Source organism: Erythrolamprus reginae, chromosome 5 (assembly GCF_031021105.1).
Source record: "Erythrolamprus reginae isolate rEryReg1 chromosome 5, rEryReg1.hap1, whole genome shotgun sequence".
NCBI lineage: Eukaryota > Metazoa > Chordata > Lepidosauria > Squamata > Dipsadidae > Erythrolamprus > Erythrolamprus reginae.
Genome location: NC_091954.1, coordinates 5,059,946 through 5,084,106, shown reverse-complemented (window position 1 = coordinate 5,084,106; position 24,161 = coordinate 5,059,946). Strand labels below are relative to the sequence as shown.

At 44.2% G+C, this 24,161-nt stretch overlaps 1 protein-coding gene across 1 annotated transcript in view; it reads right to left on the bottom strand.

Annotated features, from left to right (window-relative positions):
* The window catches only part of POLR3A (RNA polymerase III subunit A), an 89,121-nt gene extending 65,305 nt beyond the window's left edge, over positions 1–23,816 (bottom strand). Inside the window, exons 1-9 of the mRNA XM_070751995.1 lie at positions 23,661–23,816; positions 20,584–20,716; positions 17,220–17,357; positions 13,322–13,493; positions 8,951–9,105; positions 7,923–8,162; positions 5,608–5,770; positions 3,333–3,469; positions 424–527 (exon numbers count right to left, since the gene is read on the bottom strand). Coding sequence (XP_070608096.1) covers positions 424–527; positions 3,333–3,469; positions 5,608–5,770; positions 7,923–8,162; positions 8,951–9,105; positions 13,322–13,493; positions 17,220–17,357; positions 20,584–20,716; positions 23,661–23,704 — 1,286 coding nt within the window. The 5' untranslated portion in view covers positions 23,705–23,816. The remainder of the gene's footprint in view (positions 1–423; positions 528–3,332; positions 3,470–5,607; positions 5,771–7,922; positions 8,163–8,950; positions 9,106–13,321; positions 13,494–17,219; positions 17,358–20,583; positions 20,717–23,660) is intronic.
* Between the last annotated feature and the right edge of the window lie 345 nt (positions 23,817–24,161).

Genomic DNA, 24,161 nt, shown 5'->3' with positions numbered 1-24,161 from the left:
AGATTTGTGCCAGCATAATATTGTTTTTTATCGTTGTTGTGAGCCGCCCCGAGTCTTCGGAGAGGGGCGGCATACAAATCTAATAAATTATTATTATTATTATTATTATTCGCGGAAATTCAACTTTTGCGGGCGGTCTCGGAACGCATCCCCCGCGAAAAGCGAGGGAACACTGTACTCTCTAATTGGGTTTTAGAAGCTGCTTGATGTAACTACGGCGCCTCCGAATTAATCTAACTGTAGTTCACAAAATCACATGCCAAAACGTCCTTCCTGATGATAATAATAATAATAATAATAATAATAATAATAATAATAATAATAATAATAATAATTTATTAGATTTGTATGCCGCCCCTCTCCGCAGACTCGGGGTGGCTCACAACAATAATAAAAATGCCACCTTTTGACCAAAGACCGTACCGTTTCATTTGTGTGTGTCTCTGCTGGATGAAGTTGGCGCCGGGATGAACTTCGGGGCCATTTCGTACAAGTTTTCTCATGAAGGCGATGTTGGCTTTGTTCACCTGCAGGAGAGAGAAAGGAAATGCACCTTTAAAGGTCCAGTGTAGAAGGGAAAAAGCAAACCTTTACGGTGACCTACAGAACTGGATATGTGGACGATGTCCCAAGAGCTGGTACAAATAAAACATGTCAGCATTATGTCAAATATGGGTAAAGATGTTGAGGTTAACCTATCAACGTCATCATCTCCAACACTACCACCAACACACCTGAACAAGGACTACCTGGATTATTCCAAATAATACAATTCCAATTTACAGTGGTACCTCTACTTATGGACTTAATTTGTTCCGTGACCAAAGTAGAAAGGGTTTGTAAGAAGAAGCAATTTTTCCCATAGGGATCAATGTAAAAGCGAATAATGCATGCGATTGGGGAAACCACGGGGAGGGTGGAGGCCCGGTTTCCTCCCTGGAGATTCCTAGAGAGGCCCCACAGAGACTTCTCCCCGCCTTTTCCGGCCCTGTTTCCTACCTGGAGATTCCTAGAGAGGCCCCACGGAGGCTTCTCCCCGCCTTTTCCGGCCCTGTTTCCTACCTGGAGATTCCTAGAGAGGCCCCACGGAGGCTTCTCCCCACCTTTTCCAGCCTTATTTCCTCCCAGGAGATTCCTAGAGAGGCCCCACGGAGGCTTCTCCCTGTCTTTTCCGGCCTTGTTTCCTCCCAGGAGATTGCTAGAGAGGCCCCATGGAGGCTTCTCCCCACCTTTTCCAGTTACAGTTTCGGAGGCTCAGGTTTGTAAGTGGAAAATGGTTCTTGAGAAGAGGCAAAAAAATCTTGAACCCCCGGTTCTTATCTAGAAAAGTTTGTAAGTAGAGGCGTTCTTAGGTAGAGGCCTCACTGTACCTTAGTCTTGTTGGGTTGCAGGTTAACAGAGTTGGAAGGAACTTTGGATTGTCTTCCAGCCCAACCCCCCTACTTATATCATCTCAGACAAATGGCTACCCAATCTCTTCTTGAAAACTCCAGTGTTGAAATATCCACAACTTCTGGAGGAAAGCCATTCCACTGATGATTGTCACTGTCAGAAGATTTTTTGTAGTTATAGATTAGTCCTTCCTTTGACGAGCTTCCATCCGTTGCTTCTTGCCCTGCCTTCTTGGTGCTTTGGAGAATTGGTTGTCGCAGCATCCCCCCCTTCTTTGTGGCAGCCCCTTAAGATATTGGAACATTGCTACCATACTATAATGACCTATAAAACCCCACATGGGATTACTTAGGGCAGTGATTTTCAACCTTTTTTGAGCCGCGGCACATTTTTTACATTTAGGAAACCCTGGGGCACATTGAGCGGGGGGTGGGTGGGGGTGGCTAAAAAAAAGTTTGGACAAAAAATTCTCTCTTCCTCCCTTTTGCTCCATTTCTCTCTCCCTCCCTCTTTCTCTCCCTTCCTCTTTCTTTCTCTCTCTCTCCATCCCTCTTTATTTCTCTTCCTTCCTCTCTTTTTTGCTCTCTTTCTCTCTCCCTCCCTGCCTCCCTCTATGTCTTTCTCTCTCTCTTTCTCTCTCTTTTGCTTGCTTTCTCTCTCGCTCTCGCTCTCTTTCTTTCTTTTTTTTGTTCTCTTTCTCTCTCTCTTGCTTTCTTTCTCTCTCTCTTGTTCTCTTTCTTGCTCGCTCGCTCTTTCTCTCTCTTGCTTTCTTTCTCTTTTTCTTTCTCTCTCTCTTCCTTTCTTTTTCTCTCTGAGCTTCGCGGCACACCTGACCATGTCTCGCGGCACACTAGTGTGCCGCGGCACACTGGTTGAAAAACACTGACTTAGGGGACCGCCTTCTGCTGCATGAATCCCAGTGACTGGTTAGGTCCCACAGAGGTCCTAGAGAGGCCCCAGGGAGGCTTCTCCCTGCCTTTTCCAGCCCTGTTTCTTCCCTGGAGATTCCTAGAGAGGCCCCACGGAGGCTTCTCCCCACCTTTTCCAGCCCTGTTTCCTGCCTGGAGATTCCTAGAGAGGCCCCAGGGAGGCTTCTCCCCACCTTTTCCAGTTACAGTCGGCCTTCTCCAGGTCCTGTCAACTAGACAAGGTCGCTTGGCGGGACCTAGGGGAAGAGCCTTCTCTGTGGGGGGCCCGGCCTTCTGGAATCAGCTCCCCCCGGAGATTCGTACTGCCCCCATCCTCCTCGCTTTTCGTAAGAGTCTTAAGACTCATTATGTCGCTTGTGCCGATTAGATCTTGGCCCCTGGCCAACGAATGATTGTATGATTGTCGTACAAATGAGTGTGATTGATTTTTTAATTTAATTAAGGATTTTAGATTGCTTTGTAATTTTAATTAATTGGATTGATTTTATTATAATCTACTGTTTTTCTTAAATGTTATAAGTCGCCCCAATTCTTCGGAGAGGGGCAGCATAGAAATCAATCAATCAATCAATCCATCAATCAATCTTACCCATAATCCTTCTTTTCATCGAACTAGACATACCCAATTCCAGCAACTGTTATTTATGTTTTAGCCTCCAGTCCCCTAATCATCTTTGCTGCTCTTTTCTGCACATGTAAAATATGAAAATAATGGCTGGTTATGTAACTGCTTTCTGTAAGTTTGTAATGTATAGTGGTGTTATTGTATTATTTTTTAATGTTTTTGTTTTCATATGTTTTCTTTTCTTTTATACGTTTTTGTTTCAATAGCAATTTTTTAAAAAAAACCCAATTCATGTGCTCTTAATTCTATCCCTCCATGAATACAGCCTAAGACTCAATTCAATTCGATTCAAACCAAGTGTGAAATCATTAATTGAGGGCATATTGGAGAGAGCTTCTCTACTAAAGGGCCACACCACAGAGAATAAGAGAACTTGTCTTTGCTACCTTCTCCGGAAAGGTGAGTATCTTTGCCACGTGAACAGGTACAGCCACTTCATCAATTCTCAGGTTAGGGTCGGGAGAGATCACTGTTCTACCTGAGAAATCGACTCGCTTTCCAGACAGGTTTCCTCTAAAGCGACCTAAGCAAAACAGAAACAAAAAAAGGGAAGAGGAAAAATAAGGTGAACATAGTGAAATAAAACCTAATTTCAGTTGTACCCAATTCCATAAATTGTTTGTTATATATTTTACCCTCCAGTCTCCCTATCATCTTTGTTGCTCTTCTCTGTATCCTTTCTAGAGTCTCAACATCCTTTTTGCATCGTGGCGACCAAAACTGAATGCGTTATTCCAAGTGTGGCCTTACCAAGGCCTTATATAAAGTGGTATTAACCCTTCACGGGATCTTGATTCCATCCCTCTGTTGACGCAGCCTAGAACTGTGTTGGCTTTTTTGGCAGCTGCTGCACACAGCTGGCTCCTATTTAAATGGTTGTCCACTAGAACTCCAAGATCCCTCTCATTTGATAATAAGTCCTGGCACTGAGAAAAAGGAGAGTTTTCACCCTTGGACATCTTTGAATCTCTGAAGACAAACACTACCGGAGTCAAAAACAGTTACGGTTGTACTGAAACAGAACCCTTATCCTTTTCAGTCCAGAAGGTAAATGATATTTAGATAGTCCATGACTTAACAACCACAATTGAGCCCAATTTATATTGCCAAGTTAAGGCATTTGTTAACTGCACTTTGCTGCAATTTATGACCTTTCTTGCCACGGTTGTTAAGCAAATCACGGCAATGGTTAAATTGGGATCACGGTCAGTTAGCATCCCCTTTGATTCTGATGTCTAGAACAGTGGGCCCAGAAAGAATTTTGAAATTCCCTGATATTTCCCTGACATTTCCCTGTAATTTGCAATCTAGTTAAGGTGCAGTCGTAGATGACATCATACCAAAGGGCTAAGCCGTGGAGAAATATCGGTAGCTGCCACAGTTATGCTCATTTTTGCTTGACTCTGCCAGACAGCATGATCTGTTTTTTAAAATATGATTTTCCCCTGACTTTTAAACATTTTAATACCGTTTGTTCCCCCCCCTTGATTTATTCTGCTTTTTTCACGAATTCCCTGATAATTCCCTGATATTTCCCGAACCGCCAATTTCCCTGATAATTCCCTGAGTTTCCTATTTTACAGGTTTTTGTTTATTTTATTTATTTATTTATTGGATTTAAATTTAAATTTAAACATTTAAATATGTGAAAGGGTTAAATAAGGTCCAGGAGGGAAGTGTTTTTAATAGGAAAGTGAACACAAGAACAAGGGGACACAATCTGAAGTTAGTTGGGGGAAAGATCAAAAGCAACATGGGAAAATATTATTTTACTGAAAGAGTAGTAGATCCTTGGAACAAACTTCCAGCAGACGTGGTAAATAAATCCACAGTCACTGAATTTAAACATGCCTGGGATAAACATATATCCATTGTAAGATAAAATACAGGAAATAGTATAAGGGCAGACGAGATGCACCATGAGGTCTTTTTCTGCGGTCGGTCTTCTATGTTTCTATGATTTGTATGCCGCCTCTCTCTGTAGACTCGGGGCGGCTAACAACAGTAATAAAAAACAGCATGTAAATCCAATACTAAAACAACTAAAAAACCCTTATTGTAAAACCAAACATCCCTACAAACAAACATCACATGCATAAATTGTAAAGGCCTAGGGGAAAAGAGTATCTCAATTCCTCCATGCCTGACGGCAGAGGTGGGTTTTAAGGAGCTTAAGAAAGGCAAGGAGGGTGGGGGCAATTCTAATCTCCCGGGGGAGTTGGTTCCAGAGGGCCGGGGCCGTCATGAAGAAGGCTTTTCCCCTGGGCCCCGCCAAACGACATTGTTTTGTTGACGGGACCCGGAGAAGGCCCACTCTGTGGGACCTAACCCTTGTTAGAAGGTCGCAAGAGGGGATCACGTGACCTCCGGGGAATTTTGCAACCATCATAAGTATGAGCCGATTGCCAACCATCTGAGTTTTGATCACATGATCATGGGGTGGTGGTGGTGATGCCGCAACAGTCGTAGGTGTGAAAATCGGTCATAAGTAACTTTTTCCAGTGCCGTCGTAACTCTGACCGTTATATCAACCATCGTTAAGTCGAGGACTACGTGAACATAACTATCAGGGTGACAATGAGACTCTAGATACCAATTAATTTTCTAAAGGTGGCGGAATGCCACACAGTGATGGAGGCGAGTAAAACGGGGCGCACCAACCTTGCTTTCCCTTGAGCCTTTGAACAAAGCCCCTGGTCCATTTCTTGGGCGCCATGTTGAGCGGAATGCCGGAAAGTTCACTGTTAATATACAGGGCGCATTGTAGCTGCAGGAAATCCCAATCTTCCATTATCATCTGAGTTTTGGCTCCAGATATTCTATGCTGAGAAGCCAACCAAAAAAGTCAAAATAAATGAATAAACAAACAAACACAGATTAAAAACTATTGCTGTAACACTGTGACAGGCTGCAAAAATTTAAACGGCCGCGAGAGCCATCGTGGGGCTTCCTAGATTCGCCCAAGTTTCTGCAACACTCCGCAGTCTGCATTGGCTGCCGATCAGTTTCCGGTCACAATTCAAAGTGTTGGTTATGACCTTTAAAGCCTTGCATGGCATTGGACCAGAGTACCTCCGGAACCGCCTGCTACCGCACGAATCCCAGCGACCAATAAGGTCCCACAGAGTTGGCCTTCTCCGGGTCCTGTCGACCAAACAATGTTGTTTGGCGGACCCCAGGAGAAGAGCCTTCTCTGTGGCAGCCCCGGCCCTCTGGAATCAAATTCGGTGCTCCATTTACGCTACCCCACTATGTTGCCCCTCATCTGGGCAGTAGCCCACTCCTGGTTGTAACCAGTGAAGGGCTGCAATTTTTTTTTTACTACCGCCCTATGGGTGTGGCTTATTTTGTGGGTGTGGTTTGCTGGCCATGTGACCAGGTGGGAGTGGCTTGACAATCATGTGACCGGCTTAAAGGTCATGAGACTGGCTTAAAGTTGGCCAACTTGATGTCACTTACATCAAGAGTTAGAGTTAGGGTGCCTGGCTTCTCCTGGCCTCAAAGAGAGACAATTTCCCTATCTATTTACTATTACTGAGCATCCAAAACATACTCTTTAATTCTATGTATATATGCCATGTGTAAATACACATCACACACAGGCACACAAAAATGTACATTATCTTTTACAGCCCTCTCTAAGCAGCTTACTAAATCAGCCTCTTGCCCCCAACAATCTGGGTTTTCATTTGACCCACCTCGGAAGGATGGAAGGCTGAGTCAACCTTGAACCGATCAGGATTGAACTCCAGGCTGTGGGCAGTGAGTTAACCTGCAATACTGCATTCTAACCACTGGGCCACCGCAGCTCTTTGAGAACGTATTTTATTGCTCAATATCACTGTGCAGCCATCGAGTGGCGTGGTGGCCCAGTGGTGAAGAGTCTCACCTCTCACTCGGAAGGTTGAGAGTTCAATCCTAGCTAGCGGCAGACACTTCTTGCTCCTAGGGTGCACAGAAAAAATATATCTGCTGCTAACTCCGCATAGGCATTAGGAAGGGCACCCGTCCAGCCAATGCTAAGTTCCATCCTGCTCTACTTCAAATTAAGCGATGTTGTAAAAAAGGGAGCTGAGATTAATTGTGGCTTGTTAATCTAAAGTCTGCTCATTTCAAACATGGTGCTTTCAGATATGTCTGACATGGTTCAGGGTTGTTTTGGTTAGCTCTGGCCCAGCTCCTGCCCCAAGGACTGTGGATATGGGGGAGACATCCACATGCTGCAGGCCTGTTTTGCCCCCAGTGGAATCTGATGATGAAGGCTCCTCTGACCAAGAAGACATGAGTGACAGGGAGGAGGAGAGTGGGGCAGACAGCTCAGAAGGAGATCAATTCTCTAGCTCCTCCTTGGATTCAGAACAAGAGTTAATGATACAGCCACGCATGAAGAGAGCGATGCATAGGCAGCAACAACTGAGAGATTATTATCAGAGAAAATGAGGCCACCTGTGGTTGGGTGGGGCTGTGGTCATTAGTGAGGCTGCTATAAAGAGCAGCCTGTGGGTTTGGCCATTGTGGAGGATTATCTGATCGTTGTGTTTCCTGACTGATTTACTGACTTTGACCTTTTGTGTGCTGATTTTTCCCCGCTTTGAAACTGAACCAGAGCAAAGTGTGTTTCACTTTGTGAAAGAAGAAGGACTGTGAATTGCCTCACAGCTGCAAGCTAAGTATCACAGAACTGATAAGGGACTTGTACAAATGACCAGTTTGTTTGGAGACGAGTGCTCTTTGCTATAACAAAAGAGGGCTTGGTTTAAGGGAATTTTCATTATAAAGAACATTGTTTTGAATTTTCAAACGTGTGTGTGTCTGAAATTTGTACCTGTGAATTTTTGGGAGGATTCTGCCAGAGAGCCCGACAGAACAAGGGCTGGGTCCAAATTCAGACCCATTGAAATCAATGGAAGAAAATCACTTTATTCGCTCAATCCCTCCCTCCCTCTGTGGATGCAAGAAGGAAAAGGAGAATCTACCTTTTTGATCACATCGTTAAGGAAAATGATTTCCGTCAACTTCATTGTCAGGTCATCCTCGTTGGTGCCCGACTTCAAGTCGCTGATCACAGAAGGACGAATGCAGAGCGGTGGAACCAAGAGGCGGGTCAGGATCAGGTCAGAAGGCTTCCCCGATTCAGGGTTCATCAGAAGGAGAGGGATGTCTTCTGCAGGGATCCTCTTCAAGATGTTCAAGACCATTAGGGGGTTCAAGTTCTCCTGGAAGAATCAAACTTTAGAGTCATGTTTTTACCAAATCACCTTATATAGGCGACAACTCGCCATGAACAATTCATCGTGGCGAACTGGCCATGATCAATTCACCAAGGCCAACTCCCCATGGCCAATTCACCGTGGCCAACTCGCCATGACCAATTCACTGTGGCCAACTCACAATGACCAATTCATCGTGGCCAACTCGCCATGAACAATCCACCGTGGCCAACTCATCATGACCAATTCATCATGGCCAACTGACCATGACCAATTCACCATGGCCAACTCACCATGACCAATTCATCGTGGCCAACTCGCCATGACCAATTCACCGTGGCCAACTGACCATGAACAATCCACCGTGGCCAACTCACCATGACCAATTCATCATGGCCAACTCGCCATGAACAATCCACCGTGGCCAACTCATCATGACCAATTCATCATGGCCAACTGACCATGACCAATTCACCATGGCCAACTCCCCATGACCAATTCACCGTGGCCAACTCCCCATGACCAATTCACCGTGGCCAACTCCCCATGACCAATTCACCGTGGCCAACTCCCCATGACCAATTCACCATGGCCAACTCCCCATGACCAATTCACCGTAGCCAACTCCCCATGACCAATTCACTGTGGCCAACTCGCATAGATGGATGGAAAATTCTGGGAGTTGAAGTCCACAAGTCTTAAAGTTCCACTCCAACAGAAATCAGTCTTATTGTTTGTTTAAAAAAGAGCGAATTGAGTCAATCTATGGTTTCATATGTTTTTTTTAAACTCACCTGGGCTTTCCCCAGTAAAGATTCAATCTCTTTGTTATGTTCTATTGCAGTGTCGAAGGACTGGATGAAATTAGACACTAGAGGGTCCACAATCTTTTTGGTGGTCTTGTACTTCTCATGGATGATCTTCAGCAAGCCGCACTTCTTTACGGTACCTACAAGGTTCCAAGCCGGGGTTATATATTAATCCGCTCTTTAACTGAGTTTTGCGGCTTAGCACAAAAAAGGCAACGAATAGAGTCTTTTGCCCCGAGGATCCCACCCAAAAAGTGTAATGATGGGGCAGATGTTACAATTTCCAAAACGTGAAGAACGAGCATGTTTAGACCCAGTTGGTTTTGGTGGGGGATGCTAATATTCGAGGTGACCGTTACTGTGATTAGAGAGCCAATCTGATCGGTTGGTTGGTTGGTTGGTTGGTTGGTTGGTTGGTTGGTTGGATGGATGGATGGATGGATGGATGGATGGATGGATGGATGGATGGATGGGGATGGATGGATGGATGGATGGATGGATAGATAGATAGATAGATAGATAGATAGATAGATAGATAGATAGATAGATAGTTATTGGATTTTTATGCCGCCCCTCTCCGGAGACTCGGGGCGGCTAACAGCAATAATAAGACAGCATATAATAATAATCCAATAATAAAAACGATTAAAAACCAATTAATATAAAAACCAAACATACATACAGACATACCATGCATAAAATTGTAAAGGCCTAGGGGGAAAGAGTAGCTTACGAAAGGCAAGGAGGGTGGGGGCAATTCTAATTTCTGGGGGAGTTGGTTCCAGAGGGCTGGGGCCGCCACAGAGAAGACTCTTCCCCTGGGTCCCATCAAGTGGCATTGTTTGGTTGACGGGACCCAGAGAAGACCCACTCTGTGGGACCTAACTGGTCGCTGGGATTCGTGCAGCAGAAGGCGGTCCCTGAGATAATCTGGTCCGGTGCCATGAAGGGCTTTATAGGTCATAACCAACACTTTGAATTGTGACCGGAAACTGATCGGCAACCAATGCAATAGTTAGTTAGTTAGTTAGTTAGTTAGTTAGTTAGTTAGTTAGTTAGTTAGTTATTGGATTTATACGCCACCACTCTCCGAGGACTTGGGGCTGCTTACAACATTTAAAAAGAAACAATAGTATACAATAGGTTAAATCCAACTAATTAAAACTAAGTAAACTAATCTAAAATCCCCAATTATATTAAAAATCAATCATACCCATTCAGACAACAACCATACATAACATTTATCGACCAGGGGGCTAGAATCTGCCAGCATGAGAGAAATGATAAAAAATATTCCTGTAATAAGTGAGAAAGGTTGCAACAATATTTCATGATATACACAGCTCAAAAAATAAAAATAAAGGGGACACTTAAACAATGGAATATAACTCCAAGTAAATCAAACTTCTGTGAAATCAAACTGTCCACTTAGGAAGCAACACGGATTGACAGTCAATTTCACAGGCTGTTGTGCAAATGGAACAATTGTGCAAATGAAATATTCAATGAGAATATTTCATTCATTCAGATCTAGGATGTGTTATTTGAGTGTTCCCTTTATTTTTTTGAGCAGTATATTATATTGTACAGTAATACCTCATGATACGAACTTAATCGGTGCAAGGAGGAGGTTCGTAAGACGAAAGGTTCGTAAGACAAAACATTGTTTCCCATAGGAAACAATGTAAAGTCAATTAATCCGTGCAACCAAAAACCCCCCCGCAAAAAAACGGCTTTCGGCGACTGCTGGGAAGCCGCGCGGCTGTTTTAAAAGGTGACAGCCGGCCTGGGGGGCTTCCCAGCCCCCCCCGAACCCGGGTTCGGGGTTCGGGGGGGTGCTGGCAAGCCCCCCAGGCCGGCTGCAACCTTTTAAAACAGCCGCGCCGCTTCCCAGCTGTCTCCTGAAGCCGAACGCTAAAGCCGAACTTCCGCGTTCGGCTTCGGGAGACAGCTGCGAAGCGGCGCGGCTGTTTTAAAAGGTCGCAGCCGGCCTGGGGGGCTTCCCAGCAACCTCCCGAACCGAACCTGGGGTTCAGCAAAATTTTGCCTCTTCTTACGAACTTTGTTCGAGTTACGAACCGGCGTTCGGGAGGCTTCTGGGAAGCCCCGCCGCCCGGCTGTCACCTTTTAAAACAGCCGCGCGGCTTCCCAGCAGTCTCCGAACGCCAGTTCGTAACTCTAAAAAAGTTCGTAAGAAGAGGCAAAATTTTTCTGAACCCCGGGTTCGTATCACGAGTTGTTCGTAAGACGAGGGGTTCGTATCTTGAGGTACCACTGTATAATCATTAGGACATTTGTAAGTCAGGATAAGACATCTATATGTCTTATCTTATATGGTATGCTTATATGTATGAGTGGTTCTTTAAATTGGGGTTTTTTAGATTGTTTTTAATATTAGATTTGTTTACATTGTCTTTTTATATTGTTGTTAGCCACCCCAAGTCTTTGGAGAGGGGCGGCATACAAATCTAATAAATACAATACAATACAATATGTACAAAATATAAAGGAAATAACAAAGCACTTAACATTGCTTCTAAGTCAAGCTGACATTGCAACGGTTATGAGAAAAGTATCAAGAGATTTCCATGTTGGGAAATGTTACATAATATGGACTGTCCATTGAGTAGGGAGGGGAGAGAAAGTTGTTTGCCTGCAATGCAAGAAATGTATTTAAACCCTGTATTCAGATACTTATGGTCCTTATCTTAGGTCTCCTGAGCCCAGGCTAAGTCCTTTTGCAAATGTTTCCCCTTCATTAAATGCTCTGTGTATTATTCTGCTGATTTCTTTTAATGTGTCTCTCACAGCGCTTCAGCAGTTCAAATCTCACCACCAGCTCAAGGTTGACTCACCCTTCCATCCTTCCGAGGTGGGTAAAATGAGAACCTAGATTGTTGGGGGCAAGAGGCTGACTCTTGTAAATACCGTAACGCTCTCTACATGGGGCTACCTTTGAAAAGTGTTCGGAAACTTCAGATCGTGCAGAATGCAGCTGCGAGAGCAATCATGGGCTTTCCCAAAAATGCCTATGTTACACCAACACTCCGCAGTCTGCATTGGTTGCCGATCAGTTTCTGGTCACAATTCAAAGTCTTGGTTATCACCTATAAAGCCCTTCATGGCATCGGACCAGAATATCTCCGGGACCACCTTGTGCCGCACGAATCCCAGCCACCGGTTAGGTCCCACAGAGTGGGTCTTCTCCGGGTCCCGTCAACAAAACAATGTCGTTTGGCGGGGCCCAAGGAAAGAGCCTTCTCTGTGGCGGCCCCGGCCCTCTGGAACCAACTCCCCCCGGAGATTAGAATTGCCCCCACCCTCCTTGCCTTTCGTAAACTCCTTAAAACCCACCTCTGTCGTCAAGCGTGGGGGAACTGAGACATCTCCCCCTGCCTATGTAGTTCTAGTGCATGATATGACTGTATGTATGTTTTTTATATTGGGGTTCCTTGCTTTTAGATTTTTAAATGTACAATTGTTATCTTATATTTTAATTATTAGATTTGTCAATATTGTTTTTATCATTGTTGTGAGCCGCCCCGAGTCTGCGGAGAGGGGCGGCATACAAATCTAATAAATAATAATAATAATAATAATAATAATAATAATAATAATAATAATAATAATAATAAAAAAAAACCAAAATGCTCAGAGAAGGCTGTAAAGCATTGTGAAGGGTATATAAGTGCTATTGCTATGGACTCAGCCTTCCATCCTTCCAAGGGGGGTAAAATGAGAACCTAGATTGTTGGGGGGGAAAGAGGTTGACTGTAAACCCCTTAGAGAAGGTTGTAAAGCATTAAGAAGCGGCATACAGTAGAACCCCGACTTACGAGACTAATTGGTTCCGGAAGGAGGCTCGTAAGTCGGAACGCTCGTATGACGAAACATTGTTTCCCATAGGAAACAATGTAAAGTCAATTAATCCGTGCAACAACAAAAAATCCCGCTGCCGCCGAACGCGGAAGTTAGCGTTCAGAGACAGCTGCGAAGCGGCGCGCGTGTTTTAAAATGGGGCAGCCGGCCTGGGGGGCTTGCCAGCACCCCCCCGAGCCCCCCAGGCCGGCTGCAACCTTTTAAAACACACGGGATACGAGCGCCAAGGAGCTGTCTCCTGAAGCCGAACGCGGAAGTTAGCTTTCGGCTTCAGGAGACAGCTCCTTGGCGCTCGTATCCCGAATGTGAGCTCGGGAGGCGAACAAAAATGTCGCTCCCCTCCCAGCTCTTATCTCGAGTAGCTCGTAAGTAGAGCTGCTCGTATGTCGAGGTTCCACTGTATAAGTCTAAGAGCTATTGCTACTCTATCTACTGAACTCATCGTAAATTCCAACGGGGGTTGAGAATCAAGCCTACCGTTGAAAGCACCACAATGGGGGCAAGTATTCTTCTTCCTGCATTTTTCGGAGATCTTTTTCTTCAGGCCTCTTTTCTGGAGATAGGTCAACCCTGGTCGCTTCAGATAATCCAAAAACTGTTTCTGTTCTTCAGTGGTTAGTAAGATACGGCAACAAGTCTTGCAAATCATCTAAAGAAGAAGGAGGAGAAAAATATTTAAATTCAACTTTCTGAAAGCAAAAACCCCCCCAAAACAACTAACCAACTGCCCTTGATTATTATTATTTATTATTATTACTATTATTATTATTATTATTTATTAGATTTGTATGCCGCCCCTCTCCGAAGACTCATAGAAACATAGAAGTCTGAGGGCAGAAAAAGACCTCATGGTCCATCTAGTCTGCCCTTATACTATTTCCTGTATTTTATCTTAGGATGGATATATGTTTATCCCAGGCATGTTTAAATTCAGTTACTGTGGATTTATCTACCATGTCTGCTGGAAGTTTGTTCCAAGGATCTACTACTCTTTCAGTAAAATAATATTTTCTCATGTTGCTTTTGATCTTTGCCCCAACTCACTTCAGATTGTGTCCCCTTGTTCTTGTGTTCACTTTCCTGTTAAAAACACTTCCCTCCTGAACCTTATTTAACCCTTTCACATATTTAAATGTTTCGATCATGTCCCCCCCTTTCCCTTCTGTCCTCCAGACGATACAGTTGGAGTTCATGAAGTCTTTCCTGGTCAGTTTTTTGCTTAAGACCTTCCGCCATTCTTGTAGCCCGTCTTTGGACCCTGACTCGGGGCGGCACACACATACAAAAAGGTCCACGCCATTTGTTTTCTCAGGAAATAGCAAAAGCTCTTAAAAAAAAAACCCATTATTTCTAAATACCTACAAATATTTGGAGAAGACTCCAGCCCTCCCGAAGATTTAATTAATTTTAGTGAACGTTAACAATTTGCAAAATAATTTTACCTAATGTAAAATTTCACAGACATAGTGCAGAAAATGTAAGCTTGGTACAACATATAACAGAAGGGATCTGCTCACATGCATGTTTTATTTGAAGTGAGTGCAAATAAACGCATATAAATATAGTCATAAATATAATTAATTAATTACATTTACATGCCTTTAAATACATAAAGTTCCTCTAATTTTAACTGTCCCCTCCCCACACAACCCAGCAAAGTGAATATACATCAGCAAATCTGGAAGTATAAGTTTGCCTGCAACAAATATACTAATTTGTTGTGGTTAGCTCTGGCCCAGCTCCTGCCCCAAGGACTGTGGATGTGGGGGAGACATCCACATACTGCAGGCCTGTTTTGCCCCTGGTGGAATCTGCTGATGAAGGCTCCTCTGACCAAGAAGACAGGAGGAGGAGAGTGTGGCAGACAGCTCAGAAGGAGATCAATTATCTCTCTCCTCCTTGGATTCGGAACAAGAGTTAATGATACAGCCACGCATGCGGAGAGCGATGCAACAACAACTGAGAGATTATTATCAAAGAAAATGAGGCCACCTGTGGTTGGGTGGGGCTGTGGTCATTAGTGAGGCTGCTATAAATAGCAGCCTGTGGGTTTGGCCATTGTGGAGGATTATCTGATTGTTGTGTTTCGTGCCTGCTTTACTGACTTTGACCTTTTGTGTGCTGCTTTTTCCTCGCTTTGAAACTAAACCAGGGCAAAGTGTGTTTCACTTTGTGAAAGAAGAAGGACTGTGAATGGCCTCACAGCTGCAAGCTAAGTATCACAGAACTGATAAGGGACTTGTACAAATTACCAGTTTGTTTGGAGACGAGTGCTCTTTGCTATACAAAAAGAGGGCTTGGTTTAAGTGAATCTTCATTATAAAGAACATTGTTTTGAATTTTCAAACGTCTGTGTGTCTGAAATTGGTACCTGTGAATTTTTGGGAGGATTCTACCAGAGAGCCCGACAGAACACTAATTAATATCAATATTTCTCTTCCAAAGATTGAAGATCTGACATACAAAAGAAACATTAGGGCTAGGAGAGAAGCAAACCTTGTTCCAGATAATTTAAATGGTTTATAAAGGTACACATTAGTCATATTTGAATTGGACTAGATTCCACGTCATTTCATAAAGCTAGACAATTTTGTTGGCAAGTGAAGGTGTTTATTGGCCATTCTTCTAAGGTAGGGTTTTTGCCTTCTTACTTGATATTTGATTTTTTTATGCCTGCTCATTTCCAACCTACTCTGGACACCTATACTACTCTTAAACATAAAGACAACAAAATTTAATACATTCCATGACAGACTTCCATTCAACAGCTAAACAGTTCTGCCCCTCCTTTTATTTATTTTTTCACAGGACAGGATGACAAATACACACACACACATATACACTGCTCAAAAAAATAAAGGGAACACTGGTGGAAGGTCTTAAGCATAAAACGTATCAGGAAAGACTCAATGAACTCAATCTGTAGAGTCTGGAGGACAGAAGGAAAAGGGGGGACATGATCGAAACATTTAAATATGTTAAAGGGTTAAATAAGGTTCAGGAGGGAAGTGTTTTTAATAGGAAAGTGAACACAAGAACAAGGGGACACAATCTGAAGTTAGTTGGGGGAAAGGTCAGAAGCAACGTGAGAAAATATCATTTTACTGAAAGAGTCATAGATGCTTGGAACAAACTTCCAGCAGACGTGGTTGGTAAATCCACAGTAACTGAGTTTAAACATGCCTGGGATAAACATAGATCCATCCTAAGATAAAATACAGGAAATAGTATAAGGGCAGACTAGATGGACCAGGAGGTCTTTTTCTGCCGTCAGTCTTCTATGTTTCTATGTAACACTCCAGTAACAAATCCTAGATCTGAATGAATGAAATATTCTCATTGAATACTTTGTTCTGTACAAAGTTGAGTGTGCTGCCAAAATGTGAAATTGATTGTCAATCAGTGTTGCTTCCTATGTGGACAGTTTGATTTCAGAGGTTTGATTGACTTGGAGTTATATTGTGTTGTTTAAGTGTTCCTTTTACTTTTTTAGCAGTGTATATGTATGTGTAGATAGATAGATAGATAGATAGATAGATAGATAGATAGATAGATAGATAGATAGATCAGATTATATAGATATATTGATAGATTATATAGATAGATAGATTAGATAGAGAGAGAGAGTAGAGAGAGAGAGATTAGATAGATAGATAGATAGATAGAGAGAGAGAGAGATATTAGATATATAGATTGATTAGATAGATAGATAGATAGATAGATAGATAGAGAAAGAGAGAAAGAGAGATTAGATAGATTGATTAGATAGACAGAGAGAGAGAGAGAGATTAAATAGATTGATTAGATAGATAGATTGATAGAGAGATTAGATAGATTGATTAGATAGATAGATAGATAGATAGATAGATAGATAGATAGAGAAAGAGAGAGAGAGAAAGAGAGAGAGAGAGATTAGATAGATTGATCGATAGACAGACAGACAGACAGACAGAAGAAGGAAGAAAGGATGGGTGGATGGATGGAGGTAAGGATGGGCAATCTGTCAGACAGACAAATTGACAGACAAGAAGATGGAGGGATGGACAGATATAGTATCACATTTCTGCATCATTTTTCATAGAAGGAGCATTTCTCCTCTCGTTGAAACCATATATTACAGCTAGGTCATAGTTCAGAGTGTAAATGAATCCTAAACACCCCTCATTAAAGTTACTGAATCACTTATCAGACGTGCAGGGTTCTAGAAAGTAGTTTCTGCCCTAACTGTGCAATTGCAGAAAGGGATGCAGCTGTTTTAATGAGCCATATACATGTTTGCATTCCTGCACTATATGACACACCTTTTTCCAAACTAAACGCAAGGCCGCAGTTCTAATGAAAGACGCTTCGGCTACAGTCTTTGACTCGACCTCACCTGGAGAATGCCGATCACAGCTTTGAAGTATCCCACGTGGAAACAAGGTAACTCCAAGTCAATGTAGCCATAGTGCCCCAAACACTCTGCTAGATTTTTCCCACAGGTTTTGCAGGGACGATCCTTTTCACTTGTGCCCTTGGAGAAAAGAATAACAAGAATGGATGAAGATGAACATTGGTCAAGGTACTATTAGATGAATCAGACTTTCCCCCCCAATTTTTTTAGTACAGGGTACATGGTTGTTAGGGATTGCCATTGTAAACTGCATATTGTAAACTGTACCAAACTTGTATTTAAAGAGTTAATGTGCAGTCAAAGAGTTATTTATTTATTCATTCATTCATTCATTCATTCATTCATTCATTCATTCATTCAATTTTTATGCTGCCCTTCTCCTTAGACTCAGGGCGGCTTACAACAGGTTAGCAATAGCACTTTTTTTAAAAAACAGAGCCAGCCTATTGCCCCCACAATCCGGGTCCTCATTTTACCCACCTCGGAAGGATGGAAGGCTGAGTCAACCTTGGGCCGGTACTGAGATTTGAACCGCTGACTTTCAGATCTACAAGTCAGCTTCAGTGGCCTGCAGTACAGCACTCTACCTGCTGCGCCACCCCGGCTCTTGTACTTGAAGAGTTAATACAGTAATCCCTCACCTATTGCTGGTGTTACGTTCCAGACCTGGCCGCGATAGGTGAAATCCGCGATGGGGAATTTATAGACTGATAGTACTTATTTAAGTATTTATATTGTAATTGTTTGGTAAGTTTTCATTGTTTTAAGTGTTTATAAACCCTTCCCACACAGTATTTATTTTAGATACAGTATTTAAATACAGTATTTACAATTTTAGATTTTTTTTTTTTTTTAAACCTGCCGATCGAGTTCGGCGGGCTGTTTAAATCTGCCGATCGACTTCCTCAGAAACCCGCAATGAAGTGAAGCCGCAGTAGGTGAAGCGCAGTATAGCGAGGGACTACTGTATTCAAGGCTGTTTCATCACTTCCTCATTGAAGCTATAAAAGCTCATTACAGTGGAACCTCGACATACGACCAGCTCTACTTACGAGCTACTCGAGATAAGAGCTGGGAGGGGAGCGACATTTTTGTTCGCCTCCCGAGCTCACATTCGGGATACGAGCGTTCGGCTTCAGGAGACAGCTCCTTGGCGCTCGTATCCCGCGTGTTTTAAAAGGTTGCAGCCGGCCTGGGGGGCTCGCTGGGGTGCTGGCAAGCCCCCCAGGCCGGCTGCAACCTTTTAAAACACGCGTGCCGCTTCGCAGCTGTCTCCTGAAGCCGAACGCTAACTTCCGCGTTCGGCTTCAGGAGACAGCTGCGAAGCGGCGCGCATGTTTTAAAACGTCGCAGCCGGCCTGGGGGGCTCGGGGGGAAGCCCCCGAGCCCCCCAGGCCGGCTGCGACGTTTTAAAACACCCGCGCCACTTCGCAGCTGTCTCCTGAAGCCAAACGCTAACTCCCGCGTTCGGCGGCAGCGGTTTTTTTTTGTTGTTGCACGGATTAATTGACTTTACATTGTTTCCTATGGGAAACAATGTTTCGTCATACGAGCGTTCCGACTTACGAGCCTCCTTCCGGAACCAATTAGTCTCGTAAGTCGGGGTTCTACTGTATTTTGTTCGGTCATTTCCTTTCCTTTCCTTTTACCTGTGACGGGGGGGAGGGGGGGGGAAGTTGTGTTTAAGCTTCGTGCTTGTATAAGCTTTGTGCTTTTATCTATATTGTATTTTGCTTTGTGCTAATCTTGTAATTGCTCAGTGCGTATTATTCTGTATTTGCTTCATGCTTATTCTGGATTGTTTATATTTTGTTTATATGTAAATAATACTTATTTAACTAAGTCTGTGTCTTGGCTTTATCACACATCCACGCTCTGTTAAAATTCTCTGCTTGGTGTTGTCGAAGGTTTCATAGCTTAGCTAACCGAGATAAGCCAACATATTTAATCACTAAATTTCAGAAACAGAAATAACAACCATTTATGGTCTGAAGTGGACATATCTAAAAAAAAAAAAAAGTACCCCAAATATTTTCCCAATACTTCTAGAACAGTGCTTCCCAACCTTGGCAACTTGAAGATATTTGGACTTCAACTCCCAGAATTCCCCAGCCAGCATTTGCTGGCTGGGGAATTCTGGCAGTTGAAGTCCAAATATCTTCAAGTTGCCAAGGTTGGGAAACACTGCTCAAGAACACTTCAAGTCATTTACAGCACAAAAAAGTTATTTCCAACTAACACTTAAACAATTCTCTTGAAAACTTGAGTGGAGGAAAATGAAACATTTCATTTAACTCCAGGAGGGTCAATTACCAGATTCACAAAATCTTACAGAAATCCAAATTGAAGGATGTCTTAAAGAAGGTGATAATCCCGGAAATGGGAAGGGAATAGAATAGATTCCTTATTGACCAAGTATGATTGGACACACCAGGCATTTGTTTCCAATACAGAAGTTCTGTATGTACATACGAGCAACAAGTGACAAATCAAGAGAATAATCATAAAATACATTCGTCATAAATCTATAAGATATAACACAGTGATAGTCATAGGATACTAAATAGGCAATCGACATAAATCATAATAGGATATTAAATAAAGGCAATCAATTAGGGTTTTAATTAGGGTTTTATATTTTTAGACTGTATATTTGACTTCTTATTGTATTTGTAAGGGAGAGAGGGAGGGAGGTCGGAAGGAAGGAAGGAAGGAAGGAAGGGTGAGAGAGGAAGGAAGGAAGGGTGAGAGAGGAAGGAAGGAAGGAAGGAAGGAAGGAAGGAAGGAAGGAAGGAAGGAAGGAAGGAAGGAAGGAAAAAAGGAAGATTAGATTTGTTATATTTGTATGCCGCCCCCTCCGGAGACTCAGAGCAGCTCACAACAGCAAAACACAGTACAAATCCAACGATTAAAAAAACAGTTAAAACCCCTAATATAAAAAACAGTCATACATCCCAGACAAACTATACAAAAAACAGAACGGCCCAGGAGAATCAATTTCCCCATGCATGACAGCAAAGGTGGGTTTTAAGGAATTTGTGAAAGGCAAGGAGGGTGGGAGCAGTCCTGATCTCCGGGGGGAGTTGATTCCAGAGGGTCGGGGCCGCCACAGAGAAGGCTCTTCCCCTGGGTCCCGCCAGACGACATTGTTTCATCGACGGAACCTGGAGAAGGCCAACTCTGTGGGACCTAACCGGTCGCTGGGATTCGTGCGGCAGAAGGCGATCCCGGAGGTATTCTGGTCCGATGCCATGAAGGGAAGAAAGAAAGAAAGAAAAAAGGAAGGAAGGAAGGAAGGAAGGAAAGAATGAATGAATGAATCAGACTAATCACCCAGAAGTCTTACCATGCGATGGTCCAATACGCCATACTGAAGAGGAGAGTGGTTGTCTTGGCTGTATAAATTTTTACTAACCACCTGGAGGTGAGCCTGTTGCCTCATTTCTTCAGGAGACTTCATCCCAAAGCAGATGTGGCTTCTAGAACAGAAAGGATTATTACAGGAGATAAGTGAGGCCACCTGTGGTAGGGTGGGGCACCCCGCAAGGGAGAGACCTAGAGGTCGACCTCTGACCCCCCACTAACACCGACTGCGACCGACTGGAGAGGTAGGAGGAGAACCATTGAAGAACAGTGCCTTCCACTCCCAATCCCTCCAGCCGGTGCAGAAGGATACCATGGTCGATGGTATCAAAAGCCTCTGAGAGGTAAAGAAGCACCAAGACAGAGGATAAACCCCTGTCCCGGGCCCACCAGAGATCATCCATCAACGCGACCAAAGCAGTTTCCATGCTGTAACCGGGCCTGAAACCCGACTGCTGAGGGCCTAGATAATCGGCTTCTTCCAAGGACCACTGGAGCTGGAGCACCACCACCTTCTCAACAACTTTCCCCATAAAGGGAAGGTTGGAGACTGGACAATAGTTATTAAGTACGGCTGGGTCCAGGGAAGGCTTCTTGAGGAGGGGGCGCACAAGTGCCTCCTTGTACGGAGTTGGAAGGGACCCCCTCCCCAAAGAAGCGTTGACAATCTCCTGGACCCAGCTCCGTGTCACCTCCCTGCTGGCTGAGACCAGCCAAAAGGGACACGAATCCAGTAAACAGGTGGCGGAACTCACAGCTCCAATGGCCTTGTCCACTTCATAACCTTTCATGTCCCAGTTAAGTGAATCCCTGCAATTGTTAAGTTAGTAGCGGGGGGGGGGGGGGTTGTTAAGTGAATTTGGCTTCCCCATGAACTGAGAAAGTCACAAAAGTGGGAATCACATGACTCCGGGACACTGAAAAGGTCAGTTGCTAAGCTCCTGAATTTCGATCACACGGCCACAGCCACAGGGATGCCACAATGGTTGTGGATGTAAAAAATGGCCTTTGGTCACTTTTTTCAGTGCCATTTGTAACTTTAGCCACTAAGCAACCTGTTGTAGGAATATCTTTGTCTGAACCTGAGCATTTCTGAACTTGCATCACACCTGCCTAGAGCACAACTGTGTGTATCTGGTGATGTTTGGGGCGTTTTCGGCTCAGGTGGGGTAAAATCTCTAAAGGGGAGCATGCTTAGAAGTGCAAGGAGAAGTTCTCACTGAAAAGGGAAACTTTGGGGCCTGCAAGGGTCCATCTTCCCCTATTTGCTCACCCACAAACATGCGCGCACACAAACACATCCACAAATGCATGAACACACAAATACACAAACACACCCACACAATATGCACACACAAACAGAACACATGAACACACCCACCCAACAATGCCAACACACATAAGTGCAAAGATACACAAATGGATGCATGAGCACACCCAAACAGAACAGACACACAAACACAACTAACAACACGCACAACCAGACTAACACTTGCACCCACAAAGACACAAACACACCCACACAAAAAGAACAACTTGGGCGTCCTCCTCGATCCACAGCTCACATTAGAGAACCATCTTTCAGCTGTGGCGAGGGGGGCGTTTACCCAGGTTCGCCTGGTGCACCAGTTGCGGCCCTATCTGGATCAGGACTCGCTACTCACAGTCACTCATGCCCTCATCATCTTGAGATTCGACTACTGTAATGCTCTCTACATGGGGCTACCTTTGAAAAGTGTTCGGAAACTTCAGATCGTGCAGAATGCAGCTGCGAGAGCAGTCATGGGCCTACCTAGGTATGCCCATGTTTTACCAACACTCCGCAGTCTGCATTGGCTGCCGATCAACTTCCGGTCACAATTCAAAGTGTTGGTTATGACCTTTAAAGCCCTTCATGGCACTGGACCAGAATATCTCCGAGACCGCCTGCTGCCGCACGAATCCTAGCGACCAATTAGGTCCCACAGAGTGGGCCTTCTCCGAGTCCCGTCAACTAAACAATGTCAATTGGCGGGCCCCAGGGGAAGAGCCTTCTCTGTGGCGGCCCCGACCCTCTGGAACCAACTCCCCCCGGAGATTAGAACTGCCCCTACTCTCCTTGCCTTTCACAAGCTCCTTAAGACCCACCTGTGTCGCCAGGCATGGGGGAACTGAGACATCTCCCCCGGGCATATACAATTTATGAATGGTATGTGTGTATGTATGTGTGTTTAGAAATGGGGTTTTTAAATGTTTTTAGTAGAAATTTAGATTTGTTATAAATTGTATTTTTTGCACTTTGTTGTGAGCCGCCCCGAGTCTGCGGAGAGGGGCGGCATACAAATCTAAATAAACATAAACAAACATAAACATACAAGCACAATCATCAACACCCACACATCAATACATGCAAAGACACAAACACACCTGAACAAAACCACACACACACAAACACTCACAAACAGAACATACAAGCACAATCATCAACACCCACATCAATACATGCAAAGACACAAACACACCCACACAAACACTCACACAAACAGAACATACAAGCACAATCATCAACACCCACACAAGCAGACTAACATGTGCATCCACAAAGACACAAACAAAACATACAAGAACAACCAACCACACCCGCAGAAGCAAACTAACATATGCACCCACAGATACAAACACACTCACACAAACAAAACATACAAGCACAATCACCAAACACACTTAAACAAGCAGACTAACACATGCACCCATAAAGACACAAACACACACACACAAGCAGACTAACACAGGCACCCATAAAGACACAAACACACACACACAAGCAGACTAACACAGGCACCCATAAAGACACAAACACACGCAGACAGAACACACAAGCACAACCAACACACACACACGTCAACACATGCACAGACACCCACAAAGACACAAACACAGACACAAACGCAAACACGCACACTCACACAAGCACAACCAACACACACACACATCAACACATGCACAGACACCCACAAAGACACAAACACATGCACGCAAGCACACACACACAGCCGCCCCGCAGCCCGCTCCCGGCCTCACATCTTCTTGGCCACGTCCGTCTCGCGGAACTGCTCCTTCACCATGGCTCCGGTCCGGTCGCCCTGCAGCGAGCAAGACGAGGAGATGAAGGCACCACGCCGGCCCAGAAGCCCGGCCCAGTGACGTCACCGGCAGAGCGACGGCGGTCGCCTCCCCTATGGCGTCACGCGCTCCTCGGACGCGCAGCCCGGGGAAGCCCCGGAAGTGAGGAAGGAAGGAGTCTCTTTTGATAGGCTGACAGAGGGAGGAAGGGAAGCGGGGGGGGGGGGGTTGTTAGGGAAAAGAAATATGAATGGGAGTCTCTTCGCTTGATTATGGCTCAGTTGTGGCCATAAATCAAGGACTGCATGCACTGACAACTTTTAAAAGCTGCGTTATAGGGGTGTGTTTTAAATTGGAATTGTGACCCAGCTCCACACGACCCACACAGACTTCAGATAATCAGAACTACAGAAAAAACCATTGCTGCCAACCTGCCTTCCATTGAGGACCTGTATACTG